This window comes from Poecilia reticulata, linkage group LG7 (assembly GCF_000633615.1).
Source record: "Poecilia reticulata strain Guanapo linkage group LG7, Guppy_female_1.0+MT, whole genome shotgun sequence".
NCBI lineage: Eukaryota > Metazoa > Chordata > Actinopteri > Cyprinodontiformes > Poeciliidae > Poecilia > Poecilia reticulata.
Genome location: NC_024337.1, coordinates 28479920 through 28501661, shown reverse-complemented (window position 1 = coordinate 28501661; position 21742 = coordinate 28479920). Strand labels below are relative to the sequence as shown.

At 38.8% G+C, this 21742-nt stretch overlaps 1 protein-coding gene across 2 annotated transcripts in view; it reads right to left on the bottom strand.

Annotated features, from left to right (window-relative positions):
* The window catches only part of cpne5a (copine Va), a 90832-nt gene that overhangs the window by 33714 nt on the left and 35376 nt on the right, over positions 1 to 21742 (bottom strand). For both annotated transcript variants that reach the window (XM_008413525.2, XM_008413526.2), the window contains 3 exons: positions 8904 to 8967; positions 3192 to 3295; positions 2825 to 2929 (listed from right to left, as the gene is read on the bottom strand). In XM_008413525.2, coding sequence (XP_008411747.1) covers positions 2825 to 2929; positions 3192 to 3295; positions 8904 to 8967 — 273 coding nt within the window. The remainder of the gene's footprint in view (positions 1 to 2824; positions 2930 to 3191; positions 3296 to 8903; positions 8968 to 21742) is intronic.

The following is a 21742-nucleotide window of genomic DNA, read 5'->3' as shown; positions in this document are numbered from 1 at the left end:
ATGATACAAGCAGTGATGAGGCCCATGATAACTCTGAAGAAGCTTCAACGATTCACAGTTCATGTGGGAAACATCTTTATTGTAAATTCTATAAATTTGCCCTTTTTGTACGAGTTGAAAGACAAAAGCCAACGTTGAAGGAAAGCTACGTGAAGTCCCGTCTGCAGATTGCCACAAGCTGAGTGGAGGAAACAACAAAAAAGGAGCTGTGATAAGATCAAGTCAAAATGTATCCAACGGGGAACAAGAAACGCTTAGGAAGCTGGTCAAAGTTTATGGGAGGTAAATGGAGCTAAATACAGCATCAATAAGTATGTTCGAGGTGACATAAATAATAATAAAAAAATAAATTGTGCTTTGGTTGAGGTTCCCCTTCCAGACAGACATCAACCTTAGGCATACAACCAGTTTGTCCTTAAAGAAAAAAACCATTAAAATATATATTTTTTAAACAGAATCACTAAGAGAAAATTACATTTTAAACTGAATTTTAAATGGTGTTAATTAAATTCAGAACAGGAAAAAACCCACAGCAGGCCAAACTATCAATATTTGATGATGAAAGTGAGTAGAGCCTAAATTGCTAGGGGTTTCTGTTGCCGCATAAAGCCTCAAAGGGAATCAGACATCTTTCATGCCTCTGCTCCATCTGTCCGACCCAATTAGTTTCTCCAGACAGGTGAGCAGAGGCAGGATCGAAACATCGAAACGGGGAACCTTCGTTGACACCTGGCGTGGTGAAGAGGGCAAAGTTTAACATGTTCTTCTTCACCCTCATGAATATCTGCACCGACACACCTTGATGATTCGACACACACACACACACATGCACACCCACGCACACATGCACACACGCGGACATACGATGTCGGGCTCTTCTGTTTATCCCAACCCACAGTCAACATCCACAGAACAACAAGTGCAGCCACTCTCCCTCACTATCTTTGTTTATCCTCTTATTTCTTATTTTGCTGTCAAAACTCCTACTGCTGCTCGGGTGCCTTGCAAGGCGACAGTTTGCCATGAAAAGAAGCAGATAAGATGGAAGATGCCGCTGCCAATAAGAGATGTGAAATGCTGAAAGGTTTCCACTGTTTGTGGGTGACTGAATGAGCAGATGGGGGGGAAGGAGGATTTGCAAAGAGAGAGAGAGGCCTTTATCGAACAGTGAAGCAGGAAAATTGACTCAACCTTGAATTTGATGCATTTCTCCATTTACCATTAGAGATGCATCGATCAGAAAATTCCCAATCACTTCTGTGTCTTTCAGTCACTGGAAATTAACAAATTCAATAAAGTCCTTCAGATTTTTTGACCTTTATGCTTCAAATGAAGGTCCTGGACCCTTTGCTATTGAGAGACGATTACCTGCTGGAGGCGTGGATACAGTTAAAATTTTACCTAATTTCAATCGCTGATATAATGCTCATGATGAAGTTTATCTGAAGTTGCCAGCGCTGTAAACAACCATCCTCCGGTGCGAAAGAAGAAACGCTGAGCCGAATGAAATGACTGTTAATGTTAATTACTGAACGGCTTCGTTCACTTCCTACGCTTCCGATGCCAAAACCACAGGAGGAAAATCAAATTAACGTTATTGTTCACAACTTCTCCTTCTGTTCTCTGATTGGCCCGGTTGAAATTCTACTAAAGAAATCAAGCTCAATGGGAGAAAGCATAGACGGGGTATTGGAGGGGGATGAGAATCAAGTGCAATTGCGTAGAAAAGCAATTGCTAGAGCTAGGACAGAGATATCACTACAAATAAAACCCAACTAAAAATCCCAGCAAGATCTAGAGAAACTCATCCAGGCATTTATCTTTAGTCACATTGATGACTGCAACAGTGTCCTCATAGTTCTGCCTAGAAGATCCATCAGACAGCTGCAGCTGATCCAGAACACTGCTGCCTGTGTTCTGACTAAAACCAGGAAGATAGAGCACATAACACCAGTTCTAAAGTCCCTACACTGTAAAGCTCCCTGTAGCTCAGAGAACAGACTTTAAAATACATCTGCTGTTGTTGTATCAAACTTCCAGACCACTCAGGTCTTCTGGTTCTGGTCTGCTCTGCATCCCCAGAACCAGAACCAAACATTCAGAAGCAACATTCAGCTTCTACGCACCACAAATCTGGAACAAACTTCATGAAAATGGCAAAACAGCTGAAACACTGAGTTCCTTTAAATCCAGACTTAAGACACACCTGTTTAGAGTTGATTTTGAAACATCCTAAATGAAACATTGATAAACATTCTGATGTGTAATAATGCCTCAGACAAAATGTTACGTTTCGATTGTTGACTGCGCCTTCTACGACTGTATTTTTATGATGTAAAGCACTTTGAACTGCCTTGCTGCTGAAATGTGCTATACAAATAAACTTGATTCATTGATTGATAAAACGAGTTGCATGATATATTGCTCTCTGCTTGACAAAACACACTATGGTTCTCGAATTTTACATTGACATTTTCAGCTGTCTTCATCATCTTCAACTGCTATAATTAGCATGAATAGCTGTCAATTGTTTTCCAAGCAGACCTTGTTTGCTAACTTTGCTGTTGTCAGCACAACCTATTAGTGCGTAGCTGTTATGCATTCACTGATCAGTAGAAAGGAAGCATTTTTAGTTTTCAAAGACTCCTTAACACATCAGGGCTGGTGAAGGAAATAATCGGATGACTTTAGTCATTGGTGTGTTTAAATTATGTGGATCACAACAATGTGAGAGCTGGGTTTTGCTTAAAAACTCAGACCTTTGGGGTTTGTTTGAATATGTGTGTATTATTGAACATTAACTGTGCGACACCAGTCAACCTACCTTTCATAGTCCCCGTTGCAGAGCGCTCTGACAGGGATGGAAAAGGGCTCCCACACAGGATTCAGGGTGTTCTTCACCACCTCGGTCTTGTGACAAATGGTAAACCTGGAGAAAAAGATCAACAGAAACTTACAACCCTGAAGAAGCACAGAGCTTCAAAACAAAACCAGGATATAGAAAGAATCTCTCCACAGCAGCTTTGCTGTGTTCGAGACCAATTCTGTCCGCATGCATCTGTACGCAGCCGAGTTAAAAGAGGCCTCGGTATGAAATCTTCTGTACTCGACTCCTTTCATCTCGAATCTTTACGCACATCAGCCTGGCTTTAATCCCCGCACAGAAAAGCAGAATCCAGATGCAGACTCACGTGCCATCCTCGTTACTTCTATAGAAGACCATGAAGGGGTCTGACTTTCCAAAGAAGTCCTTTTTATCCAATTTGTTGGCACAGAACTGCATGGTGGCATAGTCCTACAAAGGAAAACACCACAGCGAGAGTAAAGGACATTGTAAATCCGTTCTTTTGCCTGTGTCCCTCCTGTTGTTTGTTTATACATGCTGTTTGCCAAGATATAAAAGCACTGAAGCACCAAATAACGGGCAAAAAAATGCCGACTGAATTCTAATAGGAGCAGAGCAAAACCAACCACTGGGTTCTAGTTTGTGAAAATGTACAAATGCATTCATTACCATTTTTTTATTATGCAACTCTTGCATCGAAAATACCTTTTGTGTTCAGTATAATAATAGCAACGATGTGAGGCACAGAAAGGGATTCTAAAACCTCGTACATGCAGTAATAGGCTGGGAGCTGCATATGAGGCTACAGCCAACAATACACTAGAAAGGCTGGTATTATTATAATTATACTCATTTAGGCACAGATTCATTGTTCATTGCTAGATTAAGGACAATCTCTTTGCCTTCCAGCTCTCTTGATTCCTGATTGTTTCTCTATATTCTAAATATAAGCTTGCATTCCAGGATGATAAAGTGTTGGACGCTTAAATGATCACATGAGGAAAAAAGTGACTTTATTGATGGTCACTAAGAAAATTCCGCTCATCACTGGTAAGAAACCAGTCAATTATTACATTTCAAGGCAGGTAAAAATACTAAAAATGAAAGTTTTGTCTTAAATAAGATATATTTCACACATGTTTCACATAACTCTGGTGTCACCTAATATTTATTTTATATATTTTTGAGCGTCATTTGGCTCTTTTCAGATTATGCCAAATTAAACCAGACATATTTAAAATTGCTACCACTTTAAAACACTTCCGTACCTCTGACTTTGTGCATGTGTGATGGATCTATATGGACTCTTTGTTCAGCCTGACTACTAATTAAACCCAATAAAAATTACATGCAACTGAATATGTCATTATTATCATTTTAAAACAGGTAAAAATTGACCACGATGGGATTTTTCGACCCCATCAGTCAGAATGAAAAAGTTGGATGAAACTTCTGCAAGAAACACTTTTTTGAAACGTTCCCATTTCATCAGCCAACAAAACTATTTTCCCCAAAGTCTTGCAGGCGTTTAAATATTTGTTGAGATCTTCAGAGTTCTATTTTATCATATTTTTCACATTGTAACTCTCCCATGGTTGCTGTTGTCTCTTTCTTCTTGTTGAGTCACAAACAATGAACTTTTACGAAGACAAGTAAAACCTGCTTTAGATGTGACTCTGGGTTCTTTGCTGACCTCTTTATGAGTCATCTGTGTACCATTGGAATAATTTTGGTTGGCCGGCCGCTCCTGGGAAGATTTATTAGTGTTTAATGTTTTGTTTTTCATTTGTGGATAATGTCTCTCACTGGGGTTTAGTTACGTCTTAAAGCCTCAGAAATAGTTTTATAACCCTTTCAAGACGGATTAATGTTTTCGTCTATTCTTTAGTTACTTTAGATCGGAGCATGCGTTGAGCTTTTTGATATTTCTTAGACTTTATCAAGTTATCAAACTGTTACTAGGTTACTGTTTAGTACTTCTTGATTTTACACACCTGGCAGTATTCAGGCCTGGGTGTGTCCAGTGAAACTGAACATAGCTTTTTTTAAAAATGGCAAATCAAAATTAATTCCAAATATTACAGGGACCGATTCCTTTTTCATGGGTACATTGGTTTGGATGGGTATTTTTCTTCTTTTATAATTTTCATAATCTAAAAATGGTATTTTGTCTGATAATAAAATTTGTTTGATAATCTAAATCATTCACCTGGGACAGATAAGCAAAATTGAAAAAGAAAGAAAAGAGTGCAAATTATCTTTTAAGGACCTCCAGTTTCATTATTTCAATTGAATAAATAAACGTTTTATTATCATTGTGATTTATGGGTTGCACTCGTATTTCTTTAAGACACACTGGGAAACATTCAAGAATAACTGTTTCTTGCATATGGGAATTTAAAAGCTGCTATTTTTACCATGCACGTTCACAAGCTCCTAGCTTTTGATGCTGCTATTTGATCTGAATCAGCAATGTGCTGAACACGGCCTTTATCGATTGCTTTGACCCACATCAGTGCGGTACGGTCCGTCTGTGACCTACCTCACACTAACCCCTATCACATCCCTCAGACACAGATGCAGCACCGACCCGACTGCTCTGTTGAGGCAACTGCAGAGATAGAAGAGTGAATTCCCTTCCTGCACGAAAACACTTCGGAGTATCCTGCTCAAAACGAGCTATCGCCGTTATCTTATTCTTTTGTTCCAATAATAGTTTTTGATTTTTCAAATCAGCGCAGATTATGGCGTAATAGAGAAAAGCTCATTAAAACAGCATGTGCTGTCAGCTAAAGTGGCTGCTGTTCATCTGCTTTCATTTCCTTGCGTCATTTTCAATTATTATCATCGTTTTTTTAAACCAGCTAGCAAAAACGGTAGGGGGAGTACTGATAGGAACCAAACCTATGGAGAAACCCACTGTGCATTTTAAAGCCTAAACTATGTCAAGCTGTCCCTTGGTGGCTTCTCACAAGAACATCTTATTTCACATGTTCCCATTTGGTCTATTTATACAAATAATGCAACATAGCAAAAGAGTTTGCTTGTGTTGGTTGCAGAAGCCCTTTGGAGCTGTCCAAAACCCACCGTGCAACAACCCTGATGCAACCTCTACAATCAAACTATCATGGCAACAGTGCGCCTTAAGCCCTCATTAGGTGCAAGTAACACATACCCACTTTGGTGCTGTGCAGTGTTCCCTCATTAAGTGAAGAAAAAAGCAGAACATTCATTTCAGCCACTGAGGTTCAGCAGCAGCAGCAGCAGGGGAATACAGAGTGCAGTCTGCATGCTTTTCTCTGCTTTATCCAGATAGCACCGCACAGGATAAGTGGCAGAGCGATGCTCCCTGTCAGTTTCCCCAAAGTGGGGCTCTCCTTTCAAAGGGCCACAAAGCAAGTCAGACAAAACCTGAATGCATGTTACATAAGCTTCCATGGCGTCTTCAGAACAGCAGAGCGCAGTGAATCACCCGGCGAATCACGTGCCAAAGCATTATATGGACATTAACGCAGCTCTTTTGTGTGTTTCACGCATCAAGCCATTTCCTCTGTTTGCATTTGTCCGTGATGAATGAAAGACAGAGGAGGAGGATTTCAGCAAATGTGAGGATGAGCTTGGTTGATGAAAGAAAGTGCATGCACAGAGCGACATTTGACAATTTGAATTCAGTGCGAAACTGGAAGTATTTGCATAAGAAAAACACCTGACATAATCATAACAATCATTCAGAAAATAGGGTTTAGTGCAGAGATATGTGGTAATTCATGTTTTTATCCTCCATGATTGACTTTCTGGTGTTCATAAACACAAAGGGATACAAATGAGAGCAAGCCTCCCATAATGCAGAAGTATTCATATTCCTTTAACGATTTTACATTATACAACCACAGGCATCAAAGCATCTTGGGGGATTTTATATAACAGATAAACAAAAGCAGTAAATGATTGTGATGCTGAAGTAATAAAAAGTCAGCATTTTAATACATTTTTTGTAGTAATAAAACTTTGGAAATTGTGGGATTTATATGTAGCCAACTTTACTGTGATACCACTAAATAAAAGTCAGTACAATCAATGGTTTCAAAAGTCACCTAAACACGTAAATAAAACCTGTGTGAGTAATTAACTGTCAGTATGAATGCAGCTGTTCTGTAAAGGTCTAAAAAGTGTTTGGTAAAGTTTCAAACTGGGGTTACCTTATGAAACAATTTTTATATAATACACCTAAACATTATTGGTACATTATAATGTTTCAATAAAATCCCAAACCTAAAACCAACTGAGAATCTGCTGTAAGGTTGATGTTTAAACACACACACCGTCAAATCTGACGGCATGGGTAACATTGATAACGACATAATCCTAAAGGCTAGAAGATGTTAATATAAAAAATTATTTAACTAAAACAAATCCATACAAAATACTATTACATTTTGGGCTTAATTTATATATACATTCTTTTTCAAGGTGGCGCTGTTTTTTGTAAAATATTTATGAATTATATCTCTTAATATGTGCCTAATATTTTTATTAGCAATATCCTTCAGAATAAAGCTTAGTATCTGCTTTTCTACCATGTAAATCCTGCATTGAACTTTTCTTAAATTCTCTACTTGCTATGCCTGATCCATTTGTGGTGTGCGCACTGTGGTTTGCAGCTGGAATATGCAAAGAGGTTTCCTTAAAACTTAAACCAGAAGGAGCTGCAGAGAGATCTGAGAGCAGGCCAACCGCCGCTCATATGTGCAGGAGCAAACGGCAGCCAGGAGGAAGTCTTTGATCCATGCAGAGCCTGTTGCTCTATCTAATGATACCTGGCAAATCCGCCACGAAGGCTCGAGCCAACCCTGCAGAACTTCCCCCCATTGATTCCCACTCCGCTCAATTTTTCCTTAAATAAGAGCTGCAGGCAAAGCAGCACCTCAGCTGTCGACTTATTGGTCACAGGTGGATTAGTTGATAAACATAGTCCAGATGGACGGCAGGATTCCTAAACCATCGCATTTCGGTCGTGTGGGACATCGCCCGACAGCAGCATCTTCACGTCTACTTATCTGTCTTTTATCCTAACTACGCTCTCTCAAGCTGCCAAGGTACTAATGTCTTTCAGGGTTAAAAATCTGTGCAAACAGGGCAGGTCTGGAGTGGCGCATCTTTCCATCTCTAATTGGCCAGAAACAGTCATTTGTACCGGTAATGATCATTTGCATTTATATTACTAATTCGCCTCCTGAAGAGGTGCTTTGCACTGATGTTGCACCTGATGACTCACGGCGGCCACGACACACGAGCGTAACAGGGCAGCTTATCGCGGCAGGTTCATTATCTGCATCAATCTGATCTGCCTCTTCCTAACAGAAGACTACTTAAAACAAAACAAGTCAGGTCCGATAAAACTGCAGTCAAACTCCATGAATGTACAAGGGATTTAACATAGCTTTGAACTCTCAGAGTATTACACGTTACGTGGTGCAATAAAACACGTATATGGCCACTTAGTGGGTTACTGTACAGCCTCTAAGGGAGGCCCAGTAGTGCTGCCCAGAATATTTTACTGTTCTCTGCTGCTATGCTGGCACAACCATAATGCTGTTATTTACTATCTTCATTTAGCACTGAGGAGAGGAAGTCAGCGAGTATTACCGGACACTGGTTATTAATATGAACTCGTGGATTAACACCACACAGCAGAGTAAAGGCCCAATTTAGTGATTGGAATAAAGGTGGTCTCATTAAATAACAATTCATGCTTGTAGCATACTCACTAGGTACACAATTTGCAAATGACAAACGCGTTCGCTTGGCAACACGGCGTATCCTGCTCGTTTAATGAGAACATTTATGATACGATACATCTCACCGACGACAGAGATATAAAACATCCCGCTTCACAAAGGCGTGTGGGCATTGCTAAACATGCATTTGTACCACTTTGTGTGTCATATTAAAGCCTGATGTGCCTTTGTTTAGGTGGATGGATAAAAAAATCTCCTCTGAAAAGCATTTATTGTAAAAGAAATTAGAAAGTAAACCGGTCAAAACTTTTTGGACTTACTCTGCAGTTTCCAAGCTCTTCAGCTGATAAGATTATGGTTCCACACGTCTTCCCAGGTATGCCCCTGTGGGGGGGAAAAAACAAATAATTTAAACTTTTAATAAAAGCAGCTTCAACGATCCACTGCGCACCCTTAAATTTTTATCGTAGCACAATCTTCCCAACAAATTCTGCAGACTAAAATCTGACAAAGAGTTATAATTTCCAGGGACAGGTTTCACTTTTTTTTGTAGTTCTGACTTCTTTTATTCTTTTTTTGTGAAAAAGTTCAGGTTAGCTTTTTTTTCCTACACATTATTGTAAATTACTATTACCCTAGTTCAGCTATAATTTTGAAGCTTTTAAGAGTTAAGTGTGTTTATCTTCGACTTATCTAGCAGCAAATCGAAGGGTCTCTGCCCAGATGTGTTTTCATATCTCACCTTGTTCAGGGACTTTCTTGTAATATGCCAGCTAAATAATATATGAGTCAATTTATACACATTTATTGCACATTTTTCTTAACATTTTTATGAGGTGACTTGCCATATTTCAGCACTTCATGCACTTGTGAATAATATGGTAACTAAATTTAAGTGAACGCAGAACAAAATGGATTTTCAATTTATCAATCATACAGTAGCTCTCCTGCTGCTGACATCCTGTCATCTTTTTAGAGTAAAGAGGGAAATTACATGCAAGTCCTGCTGTGGCCTTAGCTGGAGTCCAATCATTAAAAGGTCAAACTTGCTGCAGATCCTCGTCAAGCTGTGACAGCTGACGTGGCTGTCACCTAATGCTGGATTCTGTCCGTCTGAACCAGAAGCAGTTTGTCGCTGCAGCAAGACGCTTTCGTTGCAAATAAAAGCTCAAACTTTCAGCATCTAAACATTCAAGAATGGGTTAGACAAAGAAGGCTATTAGGAAAGCAAGAGTGCTTTTCTCCCTGAACAAGAAATGTTGCCGTTGCTGCTGGTTTTACAGTTCCAGCTGATTCCACTACTGTCTCTCTTAATATCCACTCCTATAATACATCTAGTAAAACGCACCATTAAAGTAAATCAGCTCTCTAAAGCGTCGAGTTTGATCAATACCTCTACATAGATCCTGCATCCAAAGGATCCAGGTTTAAGTGCTGCACTATCTTTGTGGAGGAAATGTGTGAAGTAAGGCAGCTGTATTCAGAGGGCAGACATATTTAATTCTCCCGCTCTATCTTTTAAGGTCCGCGGAGACTCCAGTCAAGGTGAATTAACTTTCCTTGAATTATCGATGTTTCACTCCTCCGACCATTCGCACATCAAAGAGTCCGTAAAATGCCTGGCGATAAACCCAGTAAACACAGCAATAGAGGCCAACTTATCTCCTTATAAAATCAAAGCAATGGCCAGCACTCCCATCAAACCGGGAATTAAAATCAAGTGAACGCTCAAGAATCGGGGTCGAGACGAACCACTCTGAAACCATCTCAGTCACTGATAAGAGAGCAGGTACCGACCGAGAGGCCGATGGTCTTTTAAATTAGTCATGCATTATTGAACGCCGCACTTTCTCTGGCGCCTTCTTGTTAAAATGTGAAGAGGAAGCACAAGCTGAGAGCTGTGTGCATAAATAGTTCCTTATTTGCTGACGTGTCCGACACGTGACTCTTAGCAGGTTTCCTTACGAGATTGGATGTTTGGTGATGTGAAAGCTCTTGCACTAAACAGACCTCATTCTCTCCACATTCATTCACTGAATGGAAAAGTCTAAGCACTTTCTTAGTAAAAATGTGGATTCGTAAAATTTGGACATGGGACAAAAATAACATAATAAATCATAACGCAGTTAATACATACTTTAAGAATCAAGAAGAACATAGCTGAAGTATATTCTTCAGAAGGAGCCATAATTTTGAGGAGCTGCAACGCTCAGCACCATTTGCATTGCTCCATAATTTATAGTCACTCTACAGGCTCCTGTTTGCACCCAACAGACTCTATGCCATATGGTCCTGACCAGGGGTGAAAGTAGTTTTAAATTTTTGGGGGTACTATGATAAAAAAATAAATAAATAAATAAAAAAAAAATATATATATATATATATATATATATATTGCATTGGAGCTTCTGTGTTGATTAATTTTTTTGCGAAGCGATAAAAGCTGGGTAGCTCTTGAATTGCTACAAAATAGAGCTGCATTTCTCTCAGCCCACTGGCTGCAATGTTGACACCTTGAGATGCCACGAGACCTAAATTCTGAACATTATGGCATGGAGTGCATCCCATTTTTCCATGTCTGGCAAATAACCATTAATTTTAGCTCTTAAACTGGTTATATTGATCCTGTGTCCAGAAAGAGGAATAATCAGTAATTCAGAATCATGACTTGTTTGTTCTGAGGATCCTTCAGCTTCCATTTCATCTTCCTAACATGGCGCCTCCTCACCCTGACTCTCATACTGACAGGAGGAACCACAGAGCTCTGWTAAGTTAAAGCTCATCTTCTGAAGTTGGGATATTTTTCCTCCAACAGGATCCAGAGGAATCACCTCAAACCAGATGTTGGACTGGATTTYATTTCACTGTCATTTGTGAATGTTAGCTTCTCATTTTCAACAGTGGAGCTCTAAAGGTTGAAAAAGGTTATCATTAAGTCTCATCAAAATCAATATTTCCACTAAATAAGAGGGAAAATTTGTTTTATAAAGGAAAAGCCTCGCAGACTCTGAGCCCAACAGCATCAAACTATTTTTTTATATTAGACAATTAATTTAATTTCACATAATTATCGCGGTAGAAGCCATTTGTTTGTTAAATACTTAATGAAACATATTTACCGTGTTTGATGTTTGTTGTAAATGATGTATACTCACACAGAACGAGGTAATTAGTCCAAGTTTGTCGTTTATTGAACGCTCAGAAACTACAGCGGCTGTGATGCACCAAGGCAAAGGTAAACAAAGGTAAAACAACCTGAACAGGTGATCAACTCTAAACCACTCGCACCTTTTTACTTTCTGTCTCTGTCATTTAAGCACACCCGTTGCCATGGCAACCTCCTGCGCTCCACAAGCCGACCAGAGATTATGTTAAAAACATAACATTCAGTCTGTTAAGATATTAGGTTTGCAGGCTTGATATTTATTTTGCTCTTATGAACACAGCGGTGGTTGATTAGTTCATTTTAAACTCCTGTTCAACTAGTTATTTTGGTAATGGAACCGAAACGCACAGAATTGCGCAAAACCTTGTTGAAACAATAATTACAGAGATTATTATTGTTGGCTCATTAATTTGAAAAACGTTTTATTGATTTTGTTGTTCTTTAATAAAGTTACGAACGTTTTGATAAGCCAATCAGAGGAGGACGTGCTGGTCTCAGCGTTCAGTTTGTCTCCTAATGCCGAGATCCACTCAAAACCTTCCGCGATCGACATATTGCACCGCTGCTCTAACAAAGCACGAACAGTTCAGAAACAACATGAAATGGGGGAAAAAAATTATTTATTAACTGATTACGTCGTGTTTTAGATTGTTCTTGAAAAACTAATCAGTCACGGCTGCACAGTGAACCCATTGATTTTTTTTTACAGTAGACAGCCGCTCCCATCTTTTGCAGGCACTACCCCGCTAAATCTTTTAGGGGCACGCAGTACCCTACCGTACCCCAGTACTTTCACCCCTGGTCCTGACCAACCCAATGCAAAACACCAACGCGCACAATGTTTATCGATTCCGCCTGAAGGCCTTAGCGTGCCTCGTGTTTACACTCGGAGCAGCTTCACGCCTGCCGCCACCTTTCAGCAGAAATTTACGAGATCAAACAAATCCTCGCGAGGAAGACAGACAGGAGAAGACAGGGATGAAACAGGACCTTGTGGTACAGCATCTTCCTTCATCAGCAAAACAAGCAACAGGAAGAACAGCTGTCATGCTTGTCAGTAATGCTGAAACAGAAAGGTAGCTGCAGCCGTCCTGACAGGTTCTCTGTTTGATGAAGTGAATCGAAACAGATCAAGCGGCATATTTCAGCTCATTGCAGTCTCCTGGAAAACCTTTTTTTTTTTTTTTTTTTTTTTGATTGTACAAAGAAAACTTGTGCTCTCTTTTTGCCCAGCAAGAGCACGTGCATGATAACAGTCATTAATGTTGCAGGTATTCCGGTTCGGTGCGAGGCATCTATAATTTTCCATCCAGAGGTCATAGCAAAGCAACTGTTATTTGCAAAGTCTCCGTTTTCCGTTCCCTGACGGTGTGGGGCTGAGATAGATGGAGGTGGGTGAGTTTAAAGTCCAAAGAGGGAAAAGGAAGCTATTGATGATGCAGTTCACATCAGGTCATTAGGATGAAGAATGGTCTTGATATTTAACAGCCCGGAAACGTGTCACGCATACAAAAGTGAGGGCGGATCATCCTCACGCTGAAATGAGTGAGAATCCGACAAAAGGAAAATTATCCTTTCACGCTGCAGTTGTTGCCGGGTTTGCTTTTTTATGTTTGGTTGTGAAATGGAATCGCAGCAAAAAGCATTATTTTTGTAATTTTACACTCAAGTAGAGATGAGCTTATTAAATATATTGATTTGTGGGGTAGGAGCAATTGCACTAGGAAATAACAGGAGAAAATGATTTGATTGTTTTATTTTCCCAAAAGAAATTAGTGATTGTTCTGGGCAGCGACTGGATAACAAGCAGAATGTAAACAGAACCCTAAAAAAAAGGGTTTTATATAAGGCTTGACGAGCTCTTTGGGATGAAGCAAGTGATTCTGTTTTCTCCTGTTGGTTAAATTAATGTTTTAGATTCTCAAACTTATTTTAATATTAGACTATTTTTGAGTGGATACAAAATATAGTTTTCAAATTATGCTTTTCTTTTATGGAAGGGGATAAACAATCCAAATCAATATGGATTTTCTTGGTGAAAACCAACTGCAATATCTGGGGAAAGAAAATCTCTTTGGGTACAGATTTTTCCCACTCTTTTATGCCAAATTGTTTTAAGTCAGGCCCATTTCTCTTTTTTTTTCATGTTTAAGGTGATATTCATTTGGCAGGCCACTCAGAAATCTCTCTCTTTTTAAAATTATTGTCAGTGATGGATTAGCTGGTGTGCTTTGGTTGACTGCCCAAGTTTAAATCTCAAACTGATGGCCTGATATATTTTCTGGTACAGAGAAAAGCAGAATTGTGGCATGTAGGTCCTAAAACAGCAAAGCAAGCCTGGTGCATCGGATTAGCACCGTTATGTTTGACTGCTTTTCTCTCTTTTTTTGTAATTTTCAAACCATATGTGACAGGACACACCCCTTCCAAAAAGTTTCAGATTTGTGTGATAAGAGTACAGAATATGGATATTTACAATGTTTTAACGGAAAACGTGAGACTCATTTTCTGTGAGTCTCACGTTTAGTCATAATTTAGCTTACGACTCTCATATGGAGGCTCAGCGTTTTTCTTATTGCTGAATAATGAACACCGACCTCAACTGAGGCCTGCAGGGTTCAGATGTTGCTCTGTGTTTTGTGACTTCCTACATTAATCCTCTTGGTACTTTTGGTAAGATGGCCACTGCTGTTAAAGGTCCGGTTAACCAGTGGTTAACCTTCCACTGCTAACCAGTGGAAGGTTAGCAACTGGTTAGCAACCTTGCTAACCAAGGTTGGCAAGGTTGCTAGTGGAAGGTTACTGGTTAACCTTCCACTGGCATATTCAGTGGAAGGTTAACCAGTGGTTAACCTTCCACTGGTTAGCAGTGGAAGGTTAACCACTGTTAAAAATTGCTTTGTAACTCTTTCCATATTAATGAATGTCAATGACTTTGCTTCCAATCACTTCTTGAATTTCTTCAGTTGCATGATCATGCTTTTTGAGAACTTTTAGCCTTCTTCGTGTTATCAGGCAGGTGCTAGCTAAGATATTTCTTAATTTTACAGCTAATCAGACTTGAGTGTGGCTACTCAAAAAGAACCATTGAAATGTAAGCAATTGTGGTTAGTTCATGGCTTAACCAGTAGACTAGTTAGCTTTTGGTTTGAAAAGCATTTTTTTCCCTTAAAAAATTAAACTATCACTTGAAAAGTTCATTTTTATTTATTCTGGTTGTTTTTGTTTGATGTTACAGTTTGTTTGACAATTAAAAATTGTCTGTATGACAAAAGAAAAATGGGGAAATCATAACCAACATAGCACAATTAAGAAATCAAACCGTTTTGAGTAGATTCAGAGAGCAACAGAAAGGCGACAGCAGCTGATTTGACTTTGTGCCACTGTAAATGTTTGGGGCAGTGGGCAGATCATAGCTGAACAGAATTAGAGAGGGTTCCCAAAACTCTATGCGGGTTTAAAAGGGATTACGTCTAATCCCCCTGATCTACATACCTTGATAAGCATTCATAATCCCTCACCTCCGCAGGATTTAAAAAAAAGATGATGAAAAGTGCGTTGACTAATTCTAAATGACACCAGAGGATACGAGCGGTGGTTCTCGGAGAGGAAAAGAGCGCGGCTCCAGTCTGGTAATACAAGATGAGCTCCTGTTTGTGTTTAAGGAAAGGTAACAGCCGGCAGCATCCTGCGTAAAAGCACTTTGAATGTTTGGCAGAATGAGCTCAAGCCAAGTAAGAAGAAAATGTAATACGAAAAAGAAGAGAGACGCAAAAAAAAATTAAGACAACAAATTATGGTTTGTTTTTTGTTTCAGGTACGGTGCACATAAACCAATTCATACCGTTTGTAGTTTTTCTCAAGTTTTCAAACTACAACCACAAACTTGAGATTATTTTAAATGAACTTTAAATAGAACAACTGCAAGTAGGAGAAACTGAAGAAAATCTAAATGGTCAGGTAGAAATCTGAAGGCATTCCTTTGTAATCAGCCCTCTATAGTCTGATACCCCTAAATAAAACCCAGTGAAACAAATTGCAGCAGAAAGCAGCATCCATGAAAACAAGCAGGCAGAGCTAAGGCTGCGTTATGCAAAGAAGCAGCTGAGAAGATCTTGATGAACCACATAGAGTGATATCCATGGTGACAAGAAAACCTTCAGTCAACCATGCTAAAATCTGGCTTTTAAGCAACTTTTGCACACCACACTTTTCAGATGTATACTTCTACAATGTTTTAAAAATCATAGACTGCATTCTGCTTTAAGTATTGCAACATATCAAAATGTGAAAACATTCACAATGTAAGAATACTTATTTGCTATCCTTAAAATGTTCCTTACATGTCCCATTTCTTTTTGTGGATGTTCTGCAAGACCGTTGTTGATGTTTTGATTACATAAATTACACTGCAGCTTTAATTACTATAATAGTGTTTGATTTTTCTTGATTCTAAATAAACAAGGCTTTCATCAACCACCTGCAATCCAGAAATCGCTTGTTTTGAAAGTAAAGGAGAAGATTAGGAGATCCTGTCAGTCATTTGGATGCTTTCTCGTCTAAATGCAAAAAATAAATAAAAAAAACATGCTCAGGTCTCAGGGAACACAGCTCTTGTGTTCTCGCTTACCAGAAAGAAAAACCTCATTTTCTTTTAAACACATTGCTGCCACAGGCAAGAACAAAACATCTCTCTCTCTCTATCAGAGACCAATGAGTTTTTAAAATTTGTTCTGTTGTTGCTCTTGTAAAGAAAGCTGCACTTTATCCAACTTTCCATTTGCAGGGAAGCGACATCAAGACATGGCAGATTCACTTTTCCTTCACTGCTGTTATGTCAGTATCGACCGAAGGACCTTTAACCCCCATTTCTGGCACCAGGTAGAAGTAATTGAAGTCTTGGTGCAATGGCTCACCCTGATTCAGTTCACCAACAAAGAGGTTTTTAAATGGCGCAGCAGATTCTGGTTGAACTCTGACCTCCGGAGCAGAATTACCATATGGTCGTGTCAGAAATGAGGACCTTGCGCTCTGAGCTTAGAATTTGAGCTTAGAGTTTTTACTCAGCTCGCCTGCTGAGTAAAAACCTTCGCTGCCCTTGCTCACTCTTGCTCTTAATGCCTCCATTAGCATGCAGACAAAAATCTAATGCCTCACACACACAACAGAGTTTCAAAATCTGATCGCTTTCACCCCTCGATACAAAGGAGGGATATTTTTTTCAGATTTTGTTTCATGTTGTAAGCAGAACTTATGAATCACGTTAGCAAAGAATCGCTGTTTTATTTTCCTCAACAAGATAATGCCTAATAAGTCTCCGCTGCATCGGATCATGCTGGTTGCTGTACAGTCAGCACGGTTGAGGTTTTCCACATCCTAAGCAGGAATCCGCATTATTGGACTGGGGCCCTTGTTAGTGTTAAGCCTTGGAGCCTAATTTGGCATTTAGTGAAGCAGCAGAATGTCGTAATTGTGTGTGACGTTCAAAGGCAGAGGGTGTTGGCTACTGTAAGCCGGCTGAAGCAGGATGCAAATTATAACTCTACAGGGATTGTCAACTGTTTTCAGAAAGTGAGCAATTAATAATTTCATCACACATAAATCACATGCATAGCTCCTCTCCAGGCCTCTGAAGAGCTTGAGGAGATTGTGGTTATGAGCAGAGTTGCCTTTAAAAGTTGCAGGGCAGGATCTCTGTAACGTAACTGGAGAACCCTGCTATAGAGAAACTTTTTTTTTTTTGCTTTAGAGAAACTTTTTTTTTTGCTTCAGAGCAACTTGTGGATTGAGTTGGTTGCTTTGTTAAAAACAAAGCAACCTTGCTGGTAGGTTTTCTATCCACAAGCTAATTTGCAAACCCAGTCATTAGTTACATACACACGCATCACACACATCTGCACTAAAATACTGACTATTAACAGGAAATACATTTAAAAAAAAAAGAATATTAGAGAAAATGAGTTCTCCACAGCAAAGTAGATTGGTATCAGTGTTCACTTATTTGTTTCTGTTTTGGCTATTGTTTCACTTGGGAGATAAAAACCCTAATATCTGTTAAGATTTTTATTTGTGATGGTAACACAGGTACCGTTCAGTATTTCAACTATTTTACTGATAATGTTTAAACAGGGCGAAAAAAAATGTTTTATTCAAATTTATGTTATTCAAATAACACCAAAAAAAGACAACTAATCAGAGAAATAGATTAACAGATAGATTAACAGACACTATTGAGTTTTATTGACTTATTCCTATAATGCAGAACAGATAAGTAATTAATTGAGAGGAAAACTAAGGAAAGACTCACTTTGTCCAAACTCAGAAAGTCCACATGACATAACAATTTAAAAAATAATAATATTTTGGACGTTTTGGCAACCAGAAAAGACAACACATTTAATTATGGGTTTGATTTGGAGTAAATCTATGAGCTTTTCTTAAGCTTATATTTGACCTGGATTAGGCTCTCCATAGTTTCTTCACAGAGGAAATGCAGTGCATCAATCATAAAGCTGCTAAGCGTAATTAAGTATCTTTATACATCAGTTCACAACTGTGAAAACATGACAAGAAAGCATCAAATTCTGTGGCTAAGCAAGTTAAATAGCTCTTTAACAATCACTTCAAGAGTTATTATTATAAATACCCACAAAAACAACAGAGCCTCATAACTAACTTAAATACAGTTTGATGGGTCTGTATTCACTCTCAAACAGCTTTAAGAAAATTATTTAAAAAGTAAAAGGGAAAACATACTTAGATCATCAAATTATGGTGCGTCGGTGAGGAGGCTCAGAGTTGTTACGGTTCACCACCCGCTTCACTTCTACTTAATTTGAACAAGGAACATGCAGATGTTTTGAACCCCACCGATGGTTATTTTTACTTCTTTTAGTGGATATCCAAGCCTCCATTATTCCCACCATGACCTTAAATGCTTCATCACTTAAGTAGAGCAGCTAAACATCTCGATGAAAAGGTAAAATCAACAATGTTCCTGCAACCATCTCTACATTTACACTGTCAAAGGGACTTGGTTTAGGGCTCTTAGTTTGACCAAAAGTGAACTCTTTTACTTCCCACTCATTATTTAAATCTGTGCTGCATTTCATCACAGCTGAAGCACGGCTGCGTAGCCCCCAGTCAGTCTAACACGCAACTTTAAAAGAGCTGCGAGTCTCTGAAGTAGAGATGAGACAAGGGAGATGCCATGATTTCAGGGAGTAAATGTGGCTACAGTGAGTTTAACGTTTTATGAGTATAAAATCAAATAATGTTTTATATTCTGTTCTAGTTATAAGTGGAATATGATGGTGCTGTTATGCTTTAGGTTGAATAAAAAGCCTTAATATGGATACTGTACTTTATATGTCTTATGGCTCCAACAGACACCTGAGAAAAGCTGCTTTTAATTTGTCTTGGAAGTCCAGATTCGGTTGCAAACTGAAAACCCAACAGCTTCGTCTGACTGATGTGGTTAATCAGATAATCAGAGATGTTCACAAGTGGAGGTCCAAGAGGACGGCGTTGGCGGACTAGTCCAAGCCTGGTCTCAACTCTAGATGATGAGTGAAACAATCAAAACTGCATTGCTTTTTTTAGGGCGTGATTTTATTTAACTTTTTTTTTTTTTTTAGAGGAAATGTATTTAACATACAAAACACTGTTTTCAACTGCAACAAAAGTGTAAGTCAAAACTCATTCCAGTCCGGGTCTAACTCAAACATCAGATTTTTTTCTACTAGTTTTTTGTACGTCAAAGTTAAAAGTCTAAGACTAAAGTCACCATATTTTATTCCTTCAACAGGATCATGGTGGCTCTGGGACCTCTTCCCATGTCAGAGGGAAATCTATCCAACCGGGAACCATTTGGACCAAACAAACCAGAAACCACTAAAGGAAACAAGAAGAAGTTCTGTAACGGCATTGACACACTGAGTTGCCCTAAAAGCTTCTGAAACATTTCGATTTTGAAATACCTTTTCCAGTATTTTTAACTCAACTACAGAAGATCAAGAGGTTAAGTAATGCGTTTTTCTGGTTTGTTTGCATGAACAAGCCAAAACTAGTTGCAGTGAAAAGGCAGCAGTAAACATAATATGTGTAGAGGAACACAAAGTGTGATAAACAGAGAAAGCAACGAGGCTAAATGCTGACTTGTAAACACATTTATTTTAATGTTATAATCAAATTAAAAAGGCTAAGTCTGTTTTTTGATACTTTTCTAAAAGGCTTTGAGTTACAATGAACTTTGACATAGTAGCAAACATAAGCAGGAAAAAAGATGGAAACCTTCAACATGCAAATGTGTAATTCTCACTGCATGTAAAGCAAATTTTATGATATGTTGCTTGTTTCAAAAGTGATGGAAACATTTTAAAGTGCTGCCATGTTTGCTTCCAGTCCTTTGGTACTTATTTTGTAGTACCACCAAGTCATATAGTTAATTATTCTACAGTGTATTAAATTCTGACTTGTTTTGGGTGTTACATAAGAAGCCGTTTAAAGAAAATCCAGAAAGATCTTCACCTTTTCAATCTTCACTACTGTTACCCCGTACGCTGCTCATCACTCAGAAACTGTGAGCTGGTGGCGTTTAACATGTTCGCCTTGTGATGTGTCACTCAAAGTTTGTCCTTGAAAAGTCATTATTGATCGTTGCTACGGCCTTGTCACTCGTGTCAAATCCAGTTTGGATGTAATAGGTTTGCTTCCATCAGGGACCGGATGGACGCTGTGTTTACACTTTGCTTTGATTGAGTGTGGTGAAACAAACAAGTACGCCATATAATTAACTAAGCTTCGCAGGTATTTCATGCTTTATCCATACTCACATAAACATCATCAAAGGTTCTTGTTTTTTTATAAAGAAAATTTTAGTTCACTTTTACATTTTTTAGTAAATTCTTCCTGCAGTGAATCTAAATGTTTCCACAAAAAAGAAAATAAAAGGAAATGTCTCTCATTGACCAGGAGCCTCAAAGAGCTGTTACTTCTATGAACCTTGTGAACTCAGTTTTTCTCTCTATTGAAAGCAGTTCTGCAGCCGGACTCAGACTCAGTATTGGTCAGCTCTCCCAGTATCCAGATTCCTGCTCATAATGGGTTTGGTTCTGCTGGAGGTTTGCTTTGTTTCAAAGAGAGTCGTGGCCTCCAACTTGCTTTCGAACTAAGAGGAACTGCTGCCAAGTAAGTAGTCCAATTCAATCTTTTGGGTTTCCTTAAACTGCTACCTTTCACCTGGCTTAACAAAATGAAATTGATTGTAGGTCATTACAATCTCGATCCTTGCAAAATTGTGCATTCATAGACCCAATTTCAAGTGGCAGAGGAGTCAATTTGGCCTTAATCTCAGTCCCATAAAAGAACCGGTACAGCTAGGAGAAAGGAGTCCCACCCCACATGTTTTTTTCCTTCTTAACATCTTAGATTTAAAGAGATTTTAAGCTGGAGCTTTCCTGTGATTGTGTGAGTTCACTTCTTTCCAGCTCAAATATACTCAAAATGACAAAATCTTCCCCAGAACCTTCAAGGTTTAATAAAATCAGATTTTTAAATAACCTGATTTGCCGATTGGCTACATTAACCTCACACTTCTACTTTTCCAAACTGTCAAACTTGCCTTTTTTTTTTTTCTTTTACCTCAGATATCTCCCAATGGGTCTGGTGACTTTCTTGCTCAGTTTAGTTTGAACCAAGCAGGCTGATGTCTTAATCTCATCTTTATAGTTTTATTCTCATTTAAACTGTTTTATGTAACCCTCCTCCTCCTCCTGCTGAACTCCTCCGTCTCCTCAAGAGGTCTGGAGAGTCTCGTCTGAAGTCTCACGCTGCTGATCCACCGCCACCAGACTCTGGGGAAGCTGTCTTATCCGCATAGCTTCATTTCCATCACAGCACCACTGATGCAACATGTCTTGTTCCAGAGAAAGTAAAAAAAAAAAAAACGTTGAAAATAGTTTAATACGTTTATAAATGCTGTCCTATAAAATT